Consider the following 21,895-nt stretch of genomic DNA (forward strand, 5'->3'; position numbering starts at 1 on the left):
GATGAGATTTGTTGTTGAGTTGTCTCAGTGGTGTCTCCAGCTTTCCGACTCCTTTCCTTGGCAAAGACACTGGAGTGGTTTGCCTTTTCCTTCTCCAGCCTGTTTTACAGATGAGCAAACTGAGGAGCAAACGGGGTGAGGTGACTCACTCATCGGTACTCATGCATTGTTTGGATTTGAACTCACAAAGAGGAGTCTTTCTAGTTCCAGCCTGATGCTCTATCCACTGCACTACCCAGCTACCCAGTGACGGACGCTCAGTGGTAGAGAATTCAGAAAATGAGAGAAGCAAAACGAAGGGAGCGACCCATGAGAGCCCTGCGTACGGTCCCATGGCCCTCTTTGACAGACTCCCTCTCAGCAATAGGGACCTAGCTCAGGTCCGAAGGACTCTTGAAGAACAATGCAATCTGCCTCCGGAGAAAGGACCGATAAAGTCTGACTATAGTCGCAGCAGAGTCGTTTTCCACTGGTTTTTATTGTTTGTTTTTTTTTGGGGGGGGAGAAGGGTGGGGATTATGGGGTCCCCCCCCCACAACAGGACTAATGAGGGATTATACTTTGCAGACCCAGGTTATCAGATATATCATCTGCCACCGCTTAAAATCTCAGGGAGGGCGGAGGGAAAGGAAGGGAGTGAATTTGGAACTTAAAAAAAAAACAAGTTATTGTTTTTACATGTAATTGGAAATATATACTATTAAAAAAAAGGATAATAAATATGGCCGTATCATAAAGGAGTCGACTCCATCCAGCACGCATTGACGGCGCCCAATTCGGGCCAAGAAAGAACCCCTGCCCGCATTAGAGACCGAACGTGGAACGAGACGCCCAGAAATCATTGCGTCTGGGGGAGGAGCCTGCGGGGGACCCGGACACGTGCGGCGAGGTCCCCTCTTCCCAGCGCCGAGGCCGAGGCTCCCACTGTACAAAGGAGCCGAGAGCTGGAGAAGCGGGTGACGTCAGGAGGGAGAGGACGGAAATCGAGGCTCTCTGGGTAGGGGCGGGGCCTCCCAGCGGCCGCTGAGGCCCAGTTTGGGGGCTCAGGAAAGGCGGGCGCTCAGGCTCGGGGAGTAACACGGAGGACCGGAGTCTGGATCTGGAGCCCACGGTGACAGAGGGCCCAGGCAGGCTCGGGAGCGGGAAAGGGGGCAGCCAGACCCCTGCCTTTGTAAAGTTACTGTGTGGTGACACCGGAAGGACAGGAGCAGCTCCCCGAGACCCAGTCTCCCACCCCGGAGGCCCCACTCTAACCCCCCCCGCTCCAGGTTTTGCAGCCCTGCCCCCACTGTCCGGACACAGTCCTCTCCGGACCCGCCCCGTGTCGCCGTGCGTAGTGCGCGCTCGTGCCCGGGGCGACCATGTGGCGCGCACGCGCTGACGTAAGCATCCCCCATTGAGTCCTGGCACCGCTGCGTCAGGGTCTTGCCCCACGAAGCTGCCGGGCCCGGTAAGAGGGGGACGGGAGGCAGGGTCTCTCCTGGACGGCGTCGGGGACCCGTGTGTGGCGGGGGGAGCGATCTGGTGAGGAGGGGGATGGGTGAAGGGGAAATACATCTCCGTGCTTGCCCGGCTGTAGGAGGGGCCACAATAACCAGGATGCACTTGAGGCCGAAGAGCGCATGTGCGGAAGTGACGTTAGCGGACTCACGTTCTCCCGTGATCTTCAAGGCAGGGGAGGGCGGAGCTAGGGAGCCGGGCTGATCACCTGACCCCGGAAGCCTCTCATCGGGTCATCCTAGCCATCCCTCTGCTACCTGTCAAGACCGTAGCATTGTATAACCAGGAGAGCTAGAAGGTAGGTGTATCGGAGGCCTGCCATCCTATAAATGATAAGGCCCAGCAAAGTGAAAGACGTGCGTGGGAAGAACGTGGCGGAACCTGAATTCGAACTCAGGACCTCGGGTTCCAGAGTTAGATTGTGTACCTCAGAGGTCTTTGCAGGCGGGGGGGCAGCTCATCGCCCCGAAACTCCCTGGCAGCGAGTGAATAACAAGTGATACTAAAGATAGAGAGCGTTTCTGTAGGGCCCCGCCAGGTGCTTTCCCCGGACCGTCTCTTTCACCACCCCATTGCACAGATGGGGAAACGGAGGCCGGCGGGCCTGGGGTCGGGGCTCCCCAGCCCCGGCTCCCTGTCCCCGGGCCCACTGCTGACTGTGCTGCTAGTTCTGAGCACCCCAGATGGTCCCCCCCATCGCCGACCCTTTCACAAGAATCAGCCGGGCCAGAGATGAAGAAATGTATTTCCCCCCTTTGTCTGCGCAGGGAGGGCCCCAGAACGTGGCTCCTTGTCTGCCCCATGACTTGGTTTTTTCTCTTTTGTTAGCCCAGAAAGTTTGCTCGCTGGGCTGGCCAGGTATATCTGGAAGTGAATGAGATGCCGATCGCATCTTCATTCCCCTACTTCCCGCCAGTTTCCCTTTAAGCTTGGCTCGTCTTATTTTTTTCTTATTTAATTTATTTATTCTCTGGAAATGGAGACACTTATTAGGGAGAAGTTATTCCCCCAGTTGTAGGCTCATTGTTATTATTATTTTTTAAATTGTTTGCTGAGGCAGTTGGGGTTAAGTGACTTGCCCAGGGTCACGCAGCCAGGAAGTGTTAAGTGTCTGAGGCCAGCTTTGGATGCAGGCCCTCCTGACTCAGGGCTGGTGCTCTATCCACTGTGCCACCCAGCTGCCCCTAAAAAATTATTCTGAGGACTCCCCAGATTTCACCCAAGAACGGAGTTCTGTGGTTCCCCCCCCAAAAAAAAGTTAAGAAACCTCTATCTCTTTGACTCCTTTTACATGTATCACATATCTCTGTTCTCCTTCACTTGCCCCGAAATCGAGCTCTTCCAGGTAACAAATAAAGCGGTTCAGCAAAAACAGTCCCTAAAGTGACTGCTCCAGAATCAGGTCCCTTTGCAATCAGAAAACCAGCTCAGCAAAGATTAGTGGGGAAAGCATGCGGTTCGCTCTGTGTCGGCTGGAACTGCTTCTTCAGTGTTTCCCAGGCTGGCTTTTGGTTCCCTTTTGAATTGACATCCTTGTTTCTCTGAGGAGGGAGATCTTTTTCGAGTGCTTCTGGCGTGTAGTTTGAGTCCCATGAGAACTGGGCCCTAACCATTGGCTTTCCCACCGACCGGTGCGGCCAAAGGCTCTGTTAGCTCTTCTTGGTACACATGAGGTTGGCATGGGCTGAGCGCACCTTCCAGGGCTTCCCGCTGCCCCTGTTCTCCCTCTCTTCCCTTTCTGATTGTCCTGGCTTCCCTTGTAGGACAGAGCTGCCAGCCACCATGGTCCACGCCTTCCTGATCCACACGCAGAGCGTCGCGGCCACGGGGGACGCTGCATTTTGCCGGGTGCTGTACTCTAGAGTCTTTGGGTCCGAGAGGTCGCCGGATGACCCCAGGCCGCACGGTCTAGAGAGGGACAGACTGCTCAGGAAGGAGCAGCTGTTGGCTGTCGCGAGGTAAATGGAAAGCCCAGCTCAGCCCGGAGGGCTCACCTGTGCCACTGCGTTTTTCTGGGTCCCCCCATTTACATCAAGACCCCCTCAATGTTGTGAGAGGAGCACTCCATGCTGATAAGAGCCCTTCGGGTTTGCTCATCCATCCCTTGGCTTCCAGGGACCCTGCAGGCATTGCTGTGCCCACTTTACAGTGGAGGCTGGAAAGGCTGGAAAGCAGCCTTTGTGGGATGAGTGGACCTCTCCGGCAAGCCCGCCAGGGTAGGGCCAGGGCCCCAAACTCTGAGGATCCCAGAGCTTGGTGGCCAGGCTTGGGCAGGGATGGGCCGAGGTCTCCCCCTGCTGGCCTTTCGGAGTCCAGCACAGAAGGGAAGGCCCAGGCCTGTGGGCCACTTGTTGGAGCGTAACAGTGGCCTTGGTGTTTATTTTTGTAATAACTGCCCCCTTTTAGCCTTAAAAGAGCCCCCGGGCTCCATTTGATGGATGTGGAGACTGAGTCCTGGGTGCTCCAAGGGACTGGTTCCGAGGTAAAGGGGCAGTAGCGACTCTCGGCCCAAGGTGAGGGGGGCTCGGTCTGACTCACGTCAGAGGAGGCCTGCCCACAGTGGGGTCCCCTGCCGCGGGCCTGAATTCTGTTCTCCCCCAGACAGGCAGAGTCGGCATGGAAGCTGCTGCAGCAGGCCTCGGGCCGGCCTCCCATGGACGTCCTCCCCCAGTCCTCCGATGAGCCCATCCCCCTGCACGATGCCCCCGCGGGGGTCTTCCGCCTTCGAGCTGGGGACCCTTTCCAGGAAGCCAAGGTGGCCGTGTGGCTCCGGGTCCTGTCGCTGAGCTGTGTCCTGGTCTGTGAGCCCCACGAGAACCTGCTGCTGGCGGAGAGCACGCTGCGCCTGCTCGGCCGCCTGCTCCTGGAGCACCTGAAGTTGCTGTCGTCGGGCAGCGACCTCCTGCTCCGAGGGGACCGCATCGAGCTCATCCTCGGCCACTTCCTGCCGCAGGGCCAGCTGCTCTTTCTCAATGACCAGTTTGTCCAGGGCTTGGAGAAGGAGCTGAGCGCCAGCTTGTACCGGTGAGGGCCTCCCGCCGGCCGGCAACCTACCCTCCGGCCCTCCGCGGTCCCCAGCTCCGGCACCTTCCTACTCGGGCTGCTCCACTCTGGGCCTGCCATCGGTCGCGGAGACCCCAGCCACCCATCGTGGAGACCCCAGCCACCCAGGGCTCTCTTTCCTGGCTTGGGGCAACAAACATGGATGCTGGCAAGATACTCAGGCCGCCTCCTGTTGCAACCCAGCATCCGGGATGGCTTGTAGGCCCTTCTGCCGTGCAGGAGCTCATAGGCCGGCTCCAGCCTCCCCACCGCATGCCTTGCTACGGCTCCGAGTCACCCCTGGTTGTGGCTTGTGTGACAGTGCAGGGTTCTGGGGTTTGAAGCTCTGGGCCATCGCTGGCTAACGTGTCCCACCCTGTGGCTCCCAGAAACCCTCATTGGGAGAGGGCATTTTCTAAAATGACGGCCATGGAAGAGGTGCACTGGGATCTGGCCCCAGGGCTGACCTCCTGTCCCTCCTTCAGGCCATAGACAGCTGATGATAAGGTCTGGTCAGGGGGAGCAGGGAAGTAGATCGGGGCCAGAGCTTGGACCACTTGAGTTTGTATTCACTTGTCTTTGGTTTATACTTCCTTGTGTCCATGTTCTGGACAAACGAAAGCTCCCTTAAGGGCAGGATTGCATCCTGGGCACTTAGCTTAGAGCTGGTTAATAAGCAGCACCTAGTGCTGCTTAATAAAAGCTTGTTCCTGGATTGGGTGTCCTCATGGAGAAACGGGGTGCTCCTGCCCGAATAGGATCACAGGGCCCGAGGTGTCCTTAACCTGGTGTGGGGGACGTTTATTACTGTTTGTCATCATTGATTCCCTTGGGGATCCTCGGGTTTGAGCATCTTTCTGAAAAAGGGTTGCATTCCCAGACTGACAGCCCCACGGAGCCGGGCAGGACGCCCCCTTTGGTTCATGCCTTCATTTCCTGGATGAGGGAACTGCTGCTCACAAAGATGGAGTGACTTGGCCAGATCCAGAGTTGCTAACTAGTGGTGGGGTTCACCGTGGGCCCCCAGCTCCCTGTCGGTTCTGTCCCCTGTGCAGCCTCCTCTCCTTAGCAGGACCAGAGCTTCCAGGCACGATCAGCAGCCATGTTTGTGGTTTGCCTCACGGCTCCCTTAAGGGGAGGAGGGAGGAATTTTAGCTTCAGGAACTGCTGAGTTGGTGGAAATGGGATATCAGGGGTAGGCTGGGCAGCCTCCCCCAGAGGGCTGACCTTTAGACCAAGGTGGGAAGGACTGAACCAGGATCAGAAAAGACCCCCCCACCCCCCCAGTTAGAGCAGGAAGAACAAAGGGAGTTAAATGAGAAAGAGTGCCAAGGATCTGGGTGCCTGGGGGCAGATGTTGACTTCAGGGTTCAGTAGGCCACAAGGGTGGCCTGGGGCACCCCCCCCCCCCCCCCCGCCCCCTTTGCTAGTAGTGCGATCTCCTGAACCTTGAAGGCCTGGGATTTCATCTGTGGGGGTGCATCTTCTGTCCCTCCCCCGCATTGGGGCTCTCTCTCTCCAATGACTATAAGCACAGGTCTGCATGGAGCTTGTCCCAGGAGGAGCGTCACCAGGTTCAGCCCAGTGGGTCCTCCGCCAGCAGAGGCCGGCCAGTGCTGAGCGCCCAGGGGCAGCTCTCCAGCCTGTTGGACTGTGCCCGCATTGGGCCTCCCCTGGCCATCCTGGCCCTCCAAGACCCGTGGGGAAGAGAGGAGGAAGTCAGCCAGAGCCCTCTCCTCTCCCTCCCTGATGTCCTCAGCCCTTGACAGGCCCTATGTGGCCACTTCTGAGGACTTTCTCAGGTGCCTGGCCTCTAGGTATTCTGATCCCAAACCTCCTAAGCAGCTTATCCCTGAGGGCTGCTAAGTGGGGCAGTGAACGGGGGGGATTCAGGAAGACCCAAGCCACTCCTGGCTGTGTGACCCTCCAACCCATTGCCAGATCTCTCGAATGTCTCCGTCTGTTCACGCAGCCCCCCCCCCCGCCCCCTAATTTAGTTTCTCATCCCTCATGGCCTCCTAATTGGCCTTCCTGCCTCCAGCCTCCCCAACAGTCCTTTGAGAGTGATCTTCTTAAGGTATAGTGACTCCCTCTTACTTCCAGAGTAGAAAAATGAATTTGTCCTTTATGTTTTAAAGCCCTTCTCACCTTTCCCTCCACTTAACCATCCGGATCTCCTGCTTGTGATTCCAGAGCCATTCCACATTTCAGCCACACTGGGCTCCTCCGGTATGTGGCCTTCCATCCGCTTACCTTTGTACCGGTTTTCTGACCTTCCTCAACCTCAGAGAATCCCTGGCTTTATTCAGAGCCTCGGTTCACATGAGACATACAGGAAGCAGCCCTGGACCCCCTCAGACTCGGAGGCCCTTCCTCCCAAATTGCTTGGTATCGTTTTTTCCATTTTCTCTATGTTCTTTCCTCCCAATAGATCTACCTTCCTCATGAGCAGAGAAGCTGCCCTTGAGTCTTTGTCTGAATCTCCAGGGATTGGCAGAATTCTGTGAGATCCAGTGAGAGACCACGTAAAGCACTTGGCAACCTTAAAGTGATGGATAAAATGCTCCCTGGTGCTAGAAGCGATCACCGATGAGTCTGTTCTCGGTCAGGAGTCGGTGAGGGAACAGAGCCTGTTCGTGGAAGGCCTGTAATGGCCAGCAGAGGAGTCTATATTCGGTCCTCACAATTGTGGATTGTTGGCGTTGGTGCAGGGAAGTAGCCCCTGTGCTTCAGGAATATCCTCTGTCCTCTGCGGGAAGATGGCTTGAGGCACAGAGACCAGTTAGGAGATTTGGACTGTAGGCCACGGGAAAGGGGTCAGGGGCTAAGCTGCCATGACCCATGGCCTTCCCTCTTGGTATCCAGTGTCAGCAGGGCATTGGATTAGATGAGAGGGAGGTCGCCAGGCCACATCCTTCACTACCCTAAGTAGATCTGGGTTTGAATTACAGCTCAGGAAGACTCAAATCCAGTCCCAGACACTTACTGTGTGACACTGGGCAGTTCGCCCTGTTGCCTCAGTTTCCTCATTTGTCAAATGAACCAGAGAAGGAAATGTATCTTTGCCAAGGAAACCCCGGATGGGGTGACTGAGAGGCAGACATAATGACTAAATAAGACGCCTCTGTGGTCAATAAAAGAGAAGGAAAGGGCTGAGCTCCTGATTTCTTCTGGTTCCACATTTGATGCTCTTGGCTTATTGACATTTGATTCTCAGGGGCATCAGACAGCCACTGGACCCCATTATTTGCCTACTAGAACCCTTCTCCCTGTGCGACATCATCTCTGATTCTCTTCATATACTTCAGCCAAATGTTGCAGACTCCAGACCATTCAGCAGCTATTAAAGAGGCTGCAACAGCTGGTCAAAAACAAGCCACTTGTCACGAAATCCTTCTTGTTTCGGAAAATAGCCCTTTTTCGCACGTGTCATTTGTGTTGAGATGCCACGCACCTACTCTGTGTTTACATGGATTCTAAAAAGGTAACTTCTTTTCTCCTATACAAAGAGTTTTGAGTTCTGGGAATAGGTTTGAGTCCTGTTGTTCTCCTTTGGTCCTCATCACAATTCTGGGAAGTGGGGCCAGCCTTGTTCCTATTTACAGTTAAACTAAACCCAGGGGGGACTTTGCCTGGGAGGGCCCCGGAGCCCTTATCCGGCGCTTCCAGACCTCGGCCCAGCCATGGGCACCCTGGCGCCCCCTAGCGGCGCGAGCACAGACTGACCTGGCTCGCCCGCCCCGGATCGGGGAGGGCGCCCGGGGGGGGCGGGGCTAGGGCAGCCGACCCTCTCCCGCCCACCGAGCTGCGCCCTCCCGTCCCTGCCCGCCCCTAGCCAGGGCGCGGCGCACCCCAGAACTGAGACTCTGAGCCAACCTGCCCTTCCCATCCTCGGACTTTGTCACCGGGAGACAGTGGCCTCGGGGACGACCCCTGGCGGACTCGGACTCCTCAGGCACCCGCCCCTCCCCCTTGTGCTCCGTGCCCCGGGGACGCCGCTTCCTCCCCCCCCCCCCCCCCCCCCCCCCCCGTATCGTGTTCTGTGTCCCAGCCCCCCTCAGTGCCCCTCCCCCCCCGGCCGTGTGAGTGCGCCGGAGAGCGCGCAGAGGGAGGTGAGGGAGCGGGGGCTCCGGCGGCTGTTTCCCGATTGGTGTCACATTGCCTGGGTCCTGCCCCTTTCCCTGTCTCTCCTTCCTGCTCTCCCGGAGGCCCCGCCCCCTCGCCCATCAGCCAATGGGCGCGTGCCGCGAGGGCGGGCGCGTGCCGGGAGGGCGGGCGCGAGCCCCTCTCTGGCCCCGCCCGCGAGCCCCGTCCCAGGCGGCCGGCCCGCTGCGCCATCCCCGGCCTCCGCTGGCATCCGGACGGGCCCCGGGCCCCGGGCGCAGGTAAGCAGGGGGGCGGCTCGGGGCCCCCGCCCCCTGCGGCGGGGGGGGGGGGCAAAGGCGCGCGCGCAGCGGCGGGGGGGGGCAGCGCCCCCCCCCCCGGCACGTGGGAAACTTGTCACCCGCACCCCGGATCTCCCGGGGGCGACCCCTCTGCCCTTGACCGGGAGAAGGGAAGCTCCGGACGCAGCAGGTGGGAGGGGGAGGGCGCCGAGGGTTCTCTGCCCGCCGGGCCCCCGCGCCCTCCTCCTCCCGCCCAGCCTGGCCCCGGGTCAGCACCGCGCCGCGGAGCAGTCGCCTCCCAGCCCGTGCTTCTCATCCCTTCCCGCCTGTGGCCGCGGCCTCGGGCCCCCGGGCAGCTGCCGCCCTCCTTGTGCCCTAGGATGGGCACCTGCCAGGCCCCGCCGCCCGGCCCGGCCCGCAGCTGTTTGTTTTCTCCGGCTCCCGGTGACGGGACCTCCCTGCTCTCCGAGGCGGCCTGGAAAGGGCCTGGGCTGCTCCTGGTCAGCTCCCCTGGCCCCCCCACAAACGCCAGCCCCATGTTACAGACCAGGAAACTGAGGCTCAGACCTTCCCGGCCCGGCCAGGGCCTCTGACAGCAAGGCTCCCGCCAGCGACCCTGCTCCCATCACCCCACCTTCCACCGGGGGTGGGGGCCAGAGAAGACCCGCAGCAATCTTTGTCATTCCGGAAATTGCACCCCCTGCTCCAGTCTGCGGCGCCCCCAAGGTTGCTTTGCCGCGAGATGCTACGGTTCCGGAGCCTCCCAGAAGTCACTCCCCCGCTGTCCTCCCACAGGCCTCCGCGGGCCCTTCGGGCACTTAATAATAATGATAATAAATGAATAAAACTAGGACTTTGGGAAAGGGTTCTACCCCCAAAGGAATGAAGCTCTCCTGGCGAGATTGTAAGCCCCCTGAATCCCAGCATTCTCTGCTCCTCTGGAGGGGGGTTAGGGACCAGAAGATGATCCAGCCCAGAATCCAGAGCTGGGCAGAGGGCCAGGCACAAAGAATAGAGTGGGGAGGGGCCCGGGTCTTCACCTGTCCCTGTGCCCGGGAACGGCTTTGCCGCTGGCTTGGACGAAGCGATCGGAGAGGTTCAGCTCTGTGGGTGACACGTGAGGGGGCAGAAGGGTAGCGGGGGCACCTTTGGGATGGGCCCGAACGTTAGGCCTAGTCGAGAAATGGAAAATTTCACACTTGGATTAAAAAGCACTAAAACAAGATGAAGGGAGAAGACTGGCCAAGGGTTGATAAAAGATCTGGGGGGTTCACGGGCAGAGTATGTCAGCCAGGGACGCTAATGTGGACTTCCAGAATAAGAAGGGGAGGTCCCTGGTGGGACCATTAGAAGGGGGACTTTATGAAGTTTGATGGTCAATGGGAGTATCCAGAGGGTGATCAAGATGGCACCAGCCTCAAGGTCATGGTACATGAGTAGGTTTTTTTTCTGAGACAGTTTGGGTAAGTGACTCGCCCAGGGTCACACAGCCAGGAAGTGTTAAGTGTCTGAGGTCAGATTAGAACTCAGGTCCTCCTGACTTCAGGGCTAGTGCTCTTCCCACTGCGCCCCCCCCAGCTGCCCTGTACATGAGGACCTTTTGAAGGATGGGTCCCTGCTGTGAAGACCCAGAGGGTACTTTGTGTGCACCCGGGCTTTCTTCTACCCTGTTTGATCCTGGAAGGAAGAGCTGGGTGAGGGGCAGGTGTGGCAAAGAAGCGGTTTTTCAGTTTCGGTGTGGGGGAAGCTTCGGAGGAGGCTCCTGGGCCCTCTTGAGTTTCCAGGGGATGGCTGCAAGATGCCTTGTCCACACTCTTACTCTCAGGTGTTGGTTGGACTAAGTGGCCTCTGAGGTTCCTTCCAACTCGGCATTCTGTATTTGGTTTGAAAGGGATCAGAGGTCATTTGGTCCATCCCTCTGCCTCCAAACCAGACTTCCCAGACCATCTGGACCACATTGGATTGTGGAAGGTCCTCAGGGGAAGAGAATACTGGAGTCTCCCTGAGCATCCGTCCTCACTCTTTGGAAAGGGGCAGCTGGGTTTTGGGTGTCCCACCGGCATCTGTCACCCGATGGGGGCAAGCCTTCCAATCTCGGGGAGCCTCCCCGGGTGTTCCTCCATCTCTACTGGAGCTCCCGTCGGTGGCCCCCCATCCTCGCTCACCTTCCTTAAGATCTGCGGTTTCCGAACATGGCAGGGCTTTAGCTCCTTAGTCAGCCCCACCCACATGCGCTTCTCCAGGCCGCCCAGATCGCCAGAGGCAGGGTCCGAATCAGGTCTCCCTCTCCACTCCAGGACCTGAGTGACGATGACTCTGGCGGAGGACCGGACGGAGCAGTACATTCGGCTGCACCTCAGTCACTTCTTCCGCATCGACGTCCTGGAGATCCTGTCCCACCTGCCCTGCCTCACTGCAGCGGACCAGGTAGGTGAGGGCGCCTAGGGATCGCTGTGTCCTGGGCCCGGGATTCGCAGGGTGGCTGTGCCCTGGGCCCCGGATCGCTGCGTCCTGGGGATCGCTGTGTCCTGGGCCCGGGATTCGCAGGGTGGCTGTGCCCTGGGCCCCGGATTGCTGCATCCAGGGGCCGGGGATCGCTGCATCCTGGGCCCGGGATTCACAGGGTGGCTGCATCCTGGGCCCGGGAATCGCTGAGTCCTGGAGCTGGGGATCGATGCATCAGGGGTGGGGCTGCATCCTGGGGCCCGGGAATCACTGCGTCCCAGGGCCCGGGAATCACTGAGTCCTGGAGCCAGGGATCGCTGGGTCCTGGGCCGGGAATCGCTGCGTCCAGGGGCCGGTGGTTGCCCTTGGGAGGGGGCCACAGACCGTGGGCACAACCTTCCCTTCCAGGACAAGCTCCGGGCCTACATTGAGCGCTATGGGAACCGGGACAGCGTGTGGAAGCTCTTTGACCACCTCCGGAAGCGCACGGGCTGGGTGATCTGTCTCATCACTGCCCTGAGGGAGTGCGAGCACTCGGAACTCGCGGAACAAATTGAGAATGTCTACACCTCCAACCTGAACCGTGAGTCCCCTCCCGCCCTCGAGGCCTCGCCCCCGGCCCTTCCTTCCACAACAGCCTTTATTTATCTTCTGGCTATTCATTCTACAAGCATCTATTAAATACCTTCTGTATCCCAGCTGTGGCCACGGGGGGAGGAGGGAGCGCCCGAGAGCCTGCAGTCAGGAGCTGTGCTGAGTTCCAGGTGGCCCTCAGACCCTCACTAGCCGTGTGACCCCGGGCCAGGCACTTACCCAGCCTGCCTCAGTTTGCTCATCTGTAAAATGAGCTGGGGAAGGAAATGGCAAAACCCTCCTGTATCTCTGCCAAGTGGGACCAGACTGAAAACAACTGAACGGCCACGGCCAATGGGCTAGACTTGCCACTTAAAAATCCCCTCCTTCAAAGGATTCTGCTGGGGAAATGAAGCTGGAAGAGGAGTAAATAGAAATAGATATAGAGTAAAGGGGGGGAGGGAAAGGGAGAGGGCTTCTCCAGAGGGAGATTCCAGGAGGCCCAGGTGAGGCAGAGAAGAGTCCAGCAGGGGCGCTGAGGCTGGGGGAGGAGTCCTGGGAAAGGACTAGGTGCTGCAACGGAGGGAGAGAGTCTGGAATGGCTGGGACCTCCACGTGAACAACTCCCCCATCCTACCCTGGGCCTTTTTTTTTTTTTTTTTTAGAATGAAACACTGGACCTCTCCATTGGGCTCCATGGTGTACATGACTTCTGGGATCTTTTCAGCCTGTAACCTCAATAGCCTCTTTGTCTCTGTTCTTCCTCTCCCACTCCCCAACTTCTGCAGGGTTCCCGAACCATCCCAGAGGCTCTGCTGCCTCTGCTCCAGCTGGCCAGGCTGCCAGAAACCAGCCGATGTCCCTAAACACTCCCCCACGATCTTCTGGGGTCCCGGGGGCCCTTCTACCTGCCAGCGGGAGCCCAGCCACCAAAGCAGCCAGCTCTTTGCCTGACACCGCCTACAATGGTTATCCAGAAGAATTGGAGAGTGGGGAGGCCGGGGCCGGCTACACTGCCCCCATCCAGGACACGCAGCCACCGGAGTTTAAGGCAGAGGTATGCCTTTTCCTTCCCACCCGAGGGCTTCCAGACCCCCCAAGTGGCCTGCAGGTCTCATGAAGAGCAGAACTCTGGGGCCTTGGGAGGAGCAGCTGGGAGTCTGCCAAGAGTAGGTGCCGTGAGGGGCTGGGGCGCCACAGAACTGAGACCGGCAGTCTGGGAAGGACAATGTGAGGGCCAGACTTGGGGTCCAGACTCGCTGAGAGCTTGGGGTTCCCAGGAGGAGACATGAGCGTGGCTGGGAATGTCCGGGGAAGACTCCGTCAGGGCGGCCTCCGGAAGGTCAGAGAGACTGAGGGAGACGGAAAGAATGGGGGAAAACCACTTCCCCATTTATTCCTGAAGTGGTTGAGGGAAAGGGCATGTATGTTTTAATTCACCAGGACAAAAAGTTAGACCAGACACTAGATTGATCCTTGTTTAAAGAGGCTTAGAAATTAGAGAAATGGTCATTCTAGAAGCAGGGAGGACCTGGAATGGGTTCTAGGGAAGTGGGTGGTTTCCTTGGTTTCCTTGGAAGGCCGAGGGTTACACGTGTATGTGACCACACTCCCTAGAGTCTCTTAATGATCAAAATTCACTTTTACCAGAACTTGATGGTTTTCTAAAATGCTGATGTCACCACAAAACTGCTGGGTCAGTGGTACAGCTCCTTTCCCCACTTTACAGATGAAGAAAGTGACCCAGGTGAAATGACATGGCTCTAGAAAGCAGCAGGGGTGGGCTCCGAGGTCCTGGTTCCTAAGTTTTCCACCGTCTCAGGTTGTTTGCTTCTGAAGGAATTAGACTCATTATTAATATGTTCCTTTTCTTAGGTCTCAGGGGCAGCCCTGAATCCTGGGCATTCTGGGGACACATCCAGGAGCCCCCAGAGCTCCTCTGGACGCTCTTCTCCTTTCTCAGCTCCTGCCCCCACAGTCACTAAAAAACATCGCAAAGCAAGCGGAGGATCTGGTGACAGCCCTCCAGGTAGGGTAGCCATTCGGTCCTGGAGGTTGGGACCCCAAATTTGGGGCCAAATAACCTTTCTGGAGGGAGGGAGTAGCACTAGGACTCTCCCGGAGTTGAGTGTACCACCCTATGGTGGGTTTAACCACCATGATTTCCCTGGCCTGGGATCCCCAACAGCTCTCTCCATTACCTTGTCTGTGTTACTCTGGCAGCATCCTGGGGTCCTAGATTGGAGGATGTTAGAAGAGAGTCCCCTCACCCCAAATGACGAGTATAGAAATGTGCTGCAGAGTCATGACCAGGCCCAGCCACTGCAGCAAACCCAGCATGCTTTGAACTGTTTTCCATTCTATGTTGATTATGTCATTTGGAAAAGCCATGGTTCCGCCGTCAGAGAAGCCAGTGGTTCTGACCAGTCAGGCTTGGGTCTGCTCTCCTCCTGCTCATAAAGTTTTTTGGCTAAATGTAACAATTCAGTCTGTGAAATGGGTCAGTTCCAGAAGAGTTTGTTGAGCAACATCTCCAGCATATTTTGACTTTTTTTTTTTTCAATGTGGGGATTTCTGTTTCTCCTTGAAACTTAAGTCATTAGAACCTCCCAGTTAGGTCTTCCTTGTAGTATCAGCATGCTGATTATTCTGACAGTACTTAGTATAGTAGTACCTGGCACACAGTAGCCACTTACTAAAGGTTTATTTATTGACTGTCATTCCTCTCAGCTCTGTGTATACAATCAGACTGCTGACTTGTCAGAGAAAAGATCCAAAACAGTAAAAAAAACAAACCAAAAAAAAAAAAAACCCAAACCCTAGAAAAAAATAAAAATCAGAAAACTATAAGCACAAATAATGAAAACAATCCAAACCCAATTTCTTCAAACAAGTAATTGAAACTGAAAAATGGGTAATGGCTAAAAGAAAAGAAATCAACCAATGTAAATCAGTTGCTCTAACAAGGAAATCAAATGAGCATCAAAGTAACCAAAGTAGCAAAGCCTTGATTTACTTACAGTGCAAAGATGGAGAACAAAGATAGTAGCAGTTTAGAATATAAATTTATTAAAAAATTTGTTCCCAGAGCAGGTTTTGATCATAAAACTTGTAAAATTTTTTAAAAAGATGAATAAAAACTATATCTTCATAAAGCAACAGAAGGCCAGTCTAGTTTAAGAAGGCCTGTGAGAGGTTCATCAAAGTCATCCCACGGGCATTTAAAGATAAAAATGGAAGGATGAAACAGCTGCAGGCCTTCTCTAGCAAACTTCCCCCTCTGGGATCCAGAGCCTCCCCACGTGTGGGACAGAGGAGCCCAAGGAGAGGAAGCCCAAGTCATCAAAAGAACGAGGGGAACAGCAGCTGCCTCTGACAAGGGGATTGTCAGGAGGCCTTTTAGGGACAGACCGAAGGTCTGGAAGAAAACTCAGCCTTTGGGAAGGTCTCCAAAGGCAGCCACAAGGACACTAACAGGGCCTGGTTGGTCAGGACACGTCCACATGTATCAGAACAGGAACAAGCATTTATTAAGCACTGTGTCCCAGGCACCAGAGCCCTTGGAAGTGGGTGCTATTATTTCCATTTTACAGATGAGGAAACTGAGCCCAGCATAAGTGACTTGCTCAGGGTCCCACGGCTAGGAAGGGTCTGAAGCTGCATTTGAATTCAGGTCTTCTGAGCTTTGTCCACTGTTCCACTGCCTCAGTGTATGTGTGTGGGATAAGTGTGAAGACATAATGTAGGTGCAGAGTGAATACATCCATCCATCACATAGATACCCACGCCATATAACAGCACATGTGTTCGTGTATTCACGGACCAAAGTGTCCGAACCTCGGACAAGTTGCTGAAGGCTCGGGATGCAGGTGGAGCTTCCTTCCTGGTACTGTCTGGAGACAAGGATGGGAGGAGGATGGCATCAGGAGGACGGTATTTGGAATCCTGAACCGCTTAAAGTAACAGACTCCTGGGTCAGAGATGGGGCCGGCCCGACTCTGGTCATAAGGAATGAACTCTGCCAGTGTCTCGAAGTCTAATCCAAAGGCATTAAAACAAACAGTGTGAAAACTGCCTCGGTACCTTCCCCAAGGGCGACACCATAGAGAGGAGCAGGTGAGACGGCCAGGAGTTTCCTGGAGATGAAATTCAAGGAAGGAGCCGGTACAATTCAATTACAACTCAGGTCTCAGATGTCAGGGCATAGGTGCCTAGGGAGCAGGCAAGGCGAGGTCCTGACCCAGGAGGCCAAAGGTGTAGGGGATGAAACCGAATGCAGTTCTAGAAGGCAGCACCTTATTCAGAAGAACCCCCTAAGTAAAAGTGGTTGGGGAACATGAATATATTGTGTGAAGAAAGTATGGCAGAAAGTAGATGAGGAAATCTAAGAGCCAGGGGGTTGGGGAGAGAAGCATGGTGAAAGGGGTCAAAATCAGTGAGGGGAGAGACAGACATGGACTTGACCTGTTGATGGAAGAGATAGAGCAGGACGTGGGGCTTCAGGCCACAATCCTGGCCCTGAGACGACACATTGGGGAATGGGAGAGCTTCGGCATCCCCAGGAGATCTTTCTCCAAAGCAGAAGGCTGGGTCATCTTTTGACTTGTCTTCATGATAATTTCATTCTTTGAAAGGAGGAGAACAAAAAGTAAAAAAAAGGGAAATACAGTTCTCACAGGGAAGAACTTGTAGGGATAGAATTGATGGACACATTAAAAGGAAGTGATCACTTCCTCCAGTTTGTGATAGAGCAGGAGAGGACAGGCTGTAGACTGACCTGCATCCTAGATTTGGGGAGAATTAAGTTTCATAGGATTCGGAGGAAGCATAAAGAGAATCCTTGGATTAAAATTCTATAAAGCCAGGCCCGGAAGGATGGCAAATCTCAGAAAGAGCTCCCAGTATCGGAAGAGATTGATGTGGATCGCTAGGAAACTTGCCGACCGCCTTAGATTGTGAGAGGACCGGCCCCAAAGATGCTGGCAAAGGCAGGGAAGAAGGTGGACGTGGGTCTGACGCCGTCCGAGGCTGGCGAGGAAAGGAAAGGACAAGGTGGTCAGAGGGCCAGGAGGCCGGAATCGGGGTCTAAGTTTGATCCTGGCACTTAACCCTTAGTGCTCCAGGCAGCTCTCCACACTTCACACATTGGTAGAGGGAGTTTGCTCAGGAGGAATTCCCTATAACAAAGTGGAGAAGTCAACGAAACAACCTATTGTTGCTCTTGCTGATGGAGACCGAGATGATCCAACTACTCTACTCTTTTTGCATGTGCTTTCTCTGCCAAGGAGAATGGCTTTGCATTGGAAAATGCAAACTGCTATAGCTAATAAGCAATGAATATTCAAGACAAATACGGAGGATTTTGAGAGCCCCCTGGATGAATTCTTGTGGACTGGATCAAAACTTCTTAAACTGGGTCGCAACCTCTTGTGGGGGGTCACAAAATTATGATTTATTATCAGCAAATGTTCAATTTATGCGCCTATTTTACGTACCTGGGGTCGTTAACAAGTTTCCTGGCTGAAAAGGGGTCTCAAGTTCAAGAAGCCCCAAACTAGATGATAATACAATTAGAGGGTGCATTGAGAACCGGACAGATGGTTGAATGGTGGGACTTTAGTGGTTGGTGGTTCCATGTTAGCTTGGGCAGAAGTGTCCAGTGGAGTGCTGGGGTTGGGGGGATGGGGAGGTATTTGATTCTAGTGTACTTGAGCATTTTTAATTAGTGACTTGGGTCAATCAATGGCAGCACAGAAGTGTAATTATCAAATCTGAAGATGACACAAGGCTAGCATAAAAGATGGGATTCCCAGAATTCCCAGTGACAGGCTGATAAAGTCCAATAGGGATAAAGGTAAAGGTTGACCAGAGGTTCCAAAGCCCAGCTTTACAAATATAAGGTCGGGGAGGAAACAGTAGGAAGTATGAATGGATTATGAGCTTTCCCTGGCTCAGCAGTGGGATGGGGAGCATGCAGAAGGGGCAGTGCTCCCAAACCATTCCAACCTCCTCTGTTCTGCTCTGCTTGGACTATGCTGGAGTGTGGTGTTTAGTTTGGCTCATCTCCTTTTAAGGGGGACACTGATCTCTCAAAGCAGGATGGCCAGAATGGTCAGGAAAAGCTTGGGGAATATCAGAGCTGGCTGGGAGCTCGGCAGCCCCTTATGGGGGCACGGGAGGTCAGCCTGCCCCATTTCTTCTGACTTAGCGCCCTTCCCAAAGACTCTCTTTCCTCTTCCCTCCCTGATGGGGGTTTGCCATACTGGTGCTGGACTGGATTCCCAGTTGGCGTCAGCTTGGCCCATTGCAGCTTGGGACCTCCTAGCTCCAAAATAGGAGGGTTATAGGTGTTGACAGGAGCCATCTTGGAGTGGATGACAGGCTCAGGGCAGAGGGACTGGGCTGATTCCATGCCAGAGGCAAAGCGGGAGCTGGGGGTCCCTGAGCAGAGTGGGCTCTTGGCTGATAAGCATTGGGGTGTGCCAGGCAGGGCCTCCCTCTTCAGACTGGACAGGCTGAATTGTCAGTGGGTGGGTGGTGGTGGGACCGCCAGCTTCCTCTCTTGTGGCCTTGGGCCCAAAGAGCTCCGAGAGAGAGGGGTCAGCTGTTAGGCCTCTGAAGCCACGCCTGAGCCTGAGCCCCTCATCCCACTGGAGAATCCCCACATCCTCTTCCCAGTCGGCCAGCCAGGGAGCATTTCTCAGGGGGCGTCGTGTGCAAAGGGAGGTCCAGAAGGAGCAGCCCTCAGGGGAGGAGGCAGCTGGGAAATGGGGCTGCAGTCTGGAAAATCGGAGGGGGCCGGTTCGGGAAGGGGGAGCTGCGGTGGAGAAGCTCAGCGATGACAAGTCTTGGGCATTTGTGTTTCCCCCCCAGGTTCTGTGTCTCTCCCAGCATCCAGAGGCCCCCTCTCTCCATCTGTCTCCTTTGTGCCTCACTCTACTAAGAAGGCAGGCCCAGCATCAGGACTGCAGCCTCCCCCTTCCCCACGGGAAGCCTCTTCCCCCACAAGCTCATGGGGAAATGAAAACCGGCTCCGGGCTGCCTCTCCCATCCAGGCCGCCGAGCTGCCTGAGGGCACCGTGCCTGCCACCAGGATCCCCAGGCCCCCGAAGGTAAGCTCTCCTCCCCAGCAGCAAGGCTGTCCCTCGTTCTTGGAGGGGGTCAGTGGTTCTGGGCTCAGCTGTTTGGTGCCCCAGCAAGCTTGGACTGTCGCCCTTGACCCTGGACTTGCAGGGCAGGGCTGGCCCCAAGCTTCCCGAGGGAGGGATCCATCCTCACCCCTTTGTCCCCTCACCTGGGCCCTGATGGAATGGGTCCTCAGGATCCCTCCCTGCTGGGCAGGTGGCCCCCTGCAGCCTCCGGGCTTGGGTCTGGGGGACAAGGCTGGCTGCTCCCCCAAGTTCTCCCAGAAGGCCCTGCCCCCCTTCTCCCTTTGTCCGACTTCTCAGCCTCTGGCCATCTCGGCTCTGCCTTGCCTTGGGTGCACAGAGTTCTGGGGAAGGAGAGCCTCGAGACCAGGAGCAGTCTCCGGGATGGGCCCAGGACAGCTTTTGTCCCTTTGGGTCTCGTAGTTCCTAACTTCCAGGACAGGATTTGGCCTGGAGTCTGAGCAGGATTCTTTACCCTGTGTGAGGGGAGGGGGGGACAGGCTAAAGAGATCCCCTAGGACTCTGGGCCGGTCCTCTCCCCTCCCTCACCCAGCCCCAGAGGATGGATCTGATCCACAAGGCTGTGCTCGTTGGGGGGGGCCTTCTAGGCCCGCAGCCACAGGCACACTGCGGTCACTGTGCCCCTGGGCCTCTGGCCGCAGCAGCCTCAGGCCCTCCTCCCCACTGACGTCCAGCCCCGGCGTCCCAGTGACAGCCCAGCTTCTGTTTCCATGCAGGTGCCGCCACTGGCCCCGAAGTTCCCCAGCTCTCCCCACCCTGCTCAGACGCCCCAGGCGTCCCCGGGGCCAGCCGCCTCCAGGCAGGCGCCCCCTCCCCATGCGGAAGAGGTGGAGATGAGCAAACCCGGGGTGCTTCAGTCATGCGATGACCAGCCCTACTCCGGCGGCTCTGAGCGCCTGCTCATCAGCGGCTCCTCGGGCAGCGTGGGCTCCCTCCACAAAAGCTCGACTCCTGGGAATCTCCCCGAGGAGAATGACTACTTTTCGGTCACCAGTGGGCCTTCCCCAGGGAAGCCGGAAGCCAGCGGCCCCCCCAAACAGCTCGAGAGCTCCAAGAGCCCCTTCCAGGAAACCCTCAAGCTCCATGTAGATGAGAGGCCCAGTGAGAGCCCCCTTGGGAGCGGGTCTGGATTGGGCCAGACACCAGATACTGCAGCCCAGCCTGGAGAATGTCCCAGTGGGGACAGCTCCTGGGGAGTGTGGGTGGGCTCTGCAGTGGCCGTGCTGCTCGTCTCCGTGGCCGTGGCCATCTTTTACAAACGCATCCCGAAGTAGGGGGCCCCCAGGCCCCTCCCTCCCTTCCCTTTAATCATCGCAGCCTGTGGCCTGTCCCCCGTCTGAGGTGGAGGGAGTGGCCCCCTGTGCTCTCTGGGCTCCTGGGGTGGCCCCTTGGGCCAAGGGTGCTTGAGGCCCCTGGACTGCTTCCTCTGTAAAAAGGAGGCAGTCAGAGGAGCTGCCTCTAAGGGCCCTAGGCTTAGGGAGGCCCGAGTCTAGGCTGCCTGCACCCCTACCGGCCCTGGCCCCATGCTTTGTGCCAGCTGTAGCTTCTGCAGTGGCTAGCCACGCTCTTGCTCGGTCCTCAGGACCGTGGCCTGCTAGCCGGCCCTCTCTGGTCCAGCTCTAACATTCGTTTGTCCAGCTAGTAGAGGAGGCAGAGGGGACAGGGGCGCCCCCGGACACGGGCTGTGGGCTGCCAGGGGAAGGAAAGACTTCTCTGGCATGGGAGGTGCCCAGCCCAGTCTCGGTGACCACCCCTCTGCCTGCTGGTGGAGTGCCCCCCCACAGGTGCTTGGGCCGCTCGGTGAGACCCCCTGTGCTAGACCTGCCCAGGAAGTGCGAGGGGATCCTGGTCCTGGAGGAACCTAGTGGGAAACAGGAGGTGTCAGGCCTCAATCCCATCCCCTGCCGAAAATGAACCCTTAAGTGCCAGCGGGCCAGGGGCTTAGTGCCTTCCCAGAGAGGCCGTCTCTGCGGGCGAGCCCCGCCCGAGGAGCCGGCCCCCTGCCAGCCAGGACTCCTCGGCCGCCCCCAAAGCTCCCCTGTCATCGTCCTCTCCTCACCATCCCACTCATTCCCATCTGGTCCATAGCCATCCCTTTTCCAGTCCCACGGCCCCTGGAGAGGGAATGAGAGTTATGGGGTCGGATTCCAGCTCAGCCACTTTTCCATGTCCTTGGCTGAGGCACTTTCTCTGAGCCTCAGTTTCTTTAGCTGTAAAATGGGGATTAGATGATTTTCCCAGTCTCTTCTATACTTTCAATACTAAGGACTGAGGCCCTCACTGCCCTTCACCTCAGGCTGGGCAGCTTTAGCCCCTCCAGCATTTGCCCACCTCGGGTCCCTGTGGGACCCACGTGGCCAGCTGGTGTTTGGTGCCAGCACCCTCTTCCTAGAGGGATTACGCAGCCCACCACATCATCTCCCCCTCGCTCCTGTTTCTTAGGGGTCCCCTGGCCCGGCCCCCGGGGGCCACACTGGCAGTGAGGAATAGATGGAGAACAAGCAGCTTCTTGTGCATCTGCTCTGCCAGGCGCGTGCTGGGAAGGGATCCCCGCTGGCCGCCTGCAGCTTCCCTTCCCCTTGGGTGGTCGGCCTGTCACTCCCTGCCTCTGAGGCCGGCTCGTTTCCTACCTCAGGAAGCTCGCCTTGGGCCGGGGCAGCCCTGGGTCTGGGTGCCTTTTATCCAGTTAGAGGAGGACTCGCACTGTGTAATCCCGGTAGATGAATAAGCACTTGGTCTAGAGAGAAAGGAAGGGATGACCCGACTGAGGGGCTGAAAAAG

General features: G+C 56.7%; 2 protein-coding genes across 3 annotated transcripts; both read left to right on the forward strand.

Annotated features, from left to right (window-relative positions):
- Positions 1 to 871: 871 nt before the first annotated feature.
- Positions 872 to 5,257, forward strand: AP5S1 (adaptor related protein complex 5 subunit sigma 1). 2 transcript variants are annotated; one of them, XM_023495280.2, is made up of 4 exons: positions 873 to 1,450; positions 1,580 to 1,798; positions 3,264 to 3,458; positions 4,102 to 5,257. In XM_023495280.2, the coding sequence occupies exons 3-4, from the start codon at positions 3,283 to 3,285 to the stop codon at positions 4,526 to 4,528; spliced, it is 603 nt and encodes a 200-aa protein (XP_023351048.1). In that variant the 5' UTR covers positions 873 to 1,450; positions 1,580 to 1,798; positions 3,264 to 3,282; the 3' UTR covers positions 4,529 to 5,257. The 2 variants fall into 2 exon arrangements, with proteins under 2 accessions (XP_012395993.1, XP_023351048.1); XM_012540539.3 differs by lacking the exon at positions 1,580 to 1,798 and having other exon boundaries at positions 872 to 1,450.
- A 3,337-nt stretch (positions 5,258 to 8,594) lies between these two features.
- Positions 8,595 to 21,880, forward strand: MAVS (mitochondrial antiviral signaling protein). The gene is made up of 7 exons (XM_031949749.1): positions 8,595 to 8,927; positions 11,225 to 11,354; positions 11,781 to 11,955; positions 12,734 to 13,002; positions 13,821 to 13,974; positions 18,819 to 19,057; positions 19,831 to 21,880. Exons 2-7 carry the CDS (start codon positions 11,238 to 11,240, stop codon positions 20,386 to 20,388), a joined length of 1,512 nt encoding a protein of 503 aa, XP_031805609.1. The 5' UTR covers positions 8,595 to 8,927; positions 11,225 to 11,237; the 3' UTR covers positions 20,389 to 21,880.
- Positions 21,881 to 21,895: the final 15 nt, after the last annotated feature.

The sequence above is a fragment of the Sarcophilus harrisii genome, chromosome 2, assembly GCF_902635505.1.
Source record: "Sarcophilus harrisii chromosome 2, mSarHar1.11, whole genome shotgun sequence".
NCBI lineage: Eukaryota > Metazoa > Chordata > Mammalia > Dasyuromorphia > Dasyuridae > Sarcophilus > Sarcophilus harrisii.

Coding starts and splice junctions, on each gene's coding strand:
- AP5S1 (XM_012540539.3), top strand. CDS start 3,283: ATGGTCCACGCCTTCCTGATCCACACGCAGAGCGTCGCGGCCACGGGG. Junction 3,459..4,101: donor CAGCTGTTGGCTGTCGCGAG/GTAAATGGAAAG, acceptor GTTCTCCCCCAG/ACAGGCAGAGTCGGCATGGA.
- MAVS (XM_031949749.1), top strand. CDS start 11,238: ATGACTCTGGCGGAGGACCGGACGGAGCAGTACATTCGGCTGCACCTC. Junction 11,355..11,780: donor GCCTCACTGCAGCGGACCAG/GTAGGTGAGGGC, acceptor CTTCCCTTCCAG/GACAAGCTCCGGGCCTACAT. Junction 13,975..18,818: donor ATCTGGTGACAGCCCTCCAG/GTAGGGTAGCCA, acceptor TTTCCCCCCCAG/GTTCTGTGTCTCTCCCAGCA.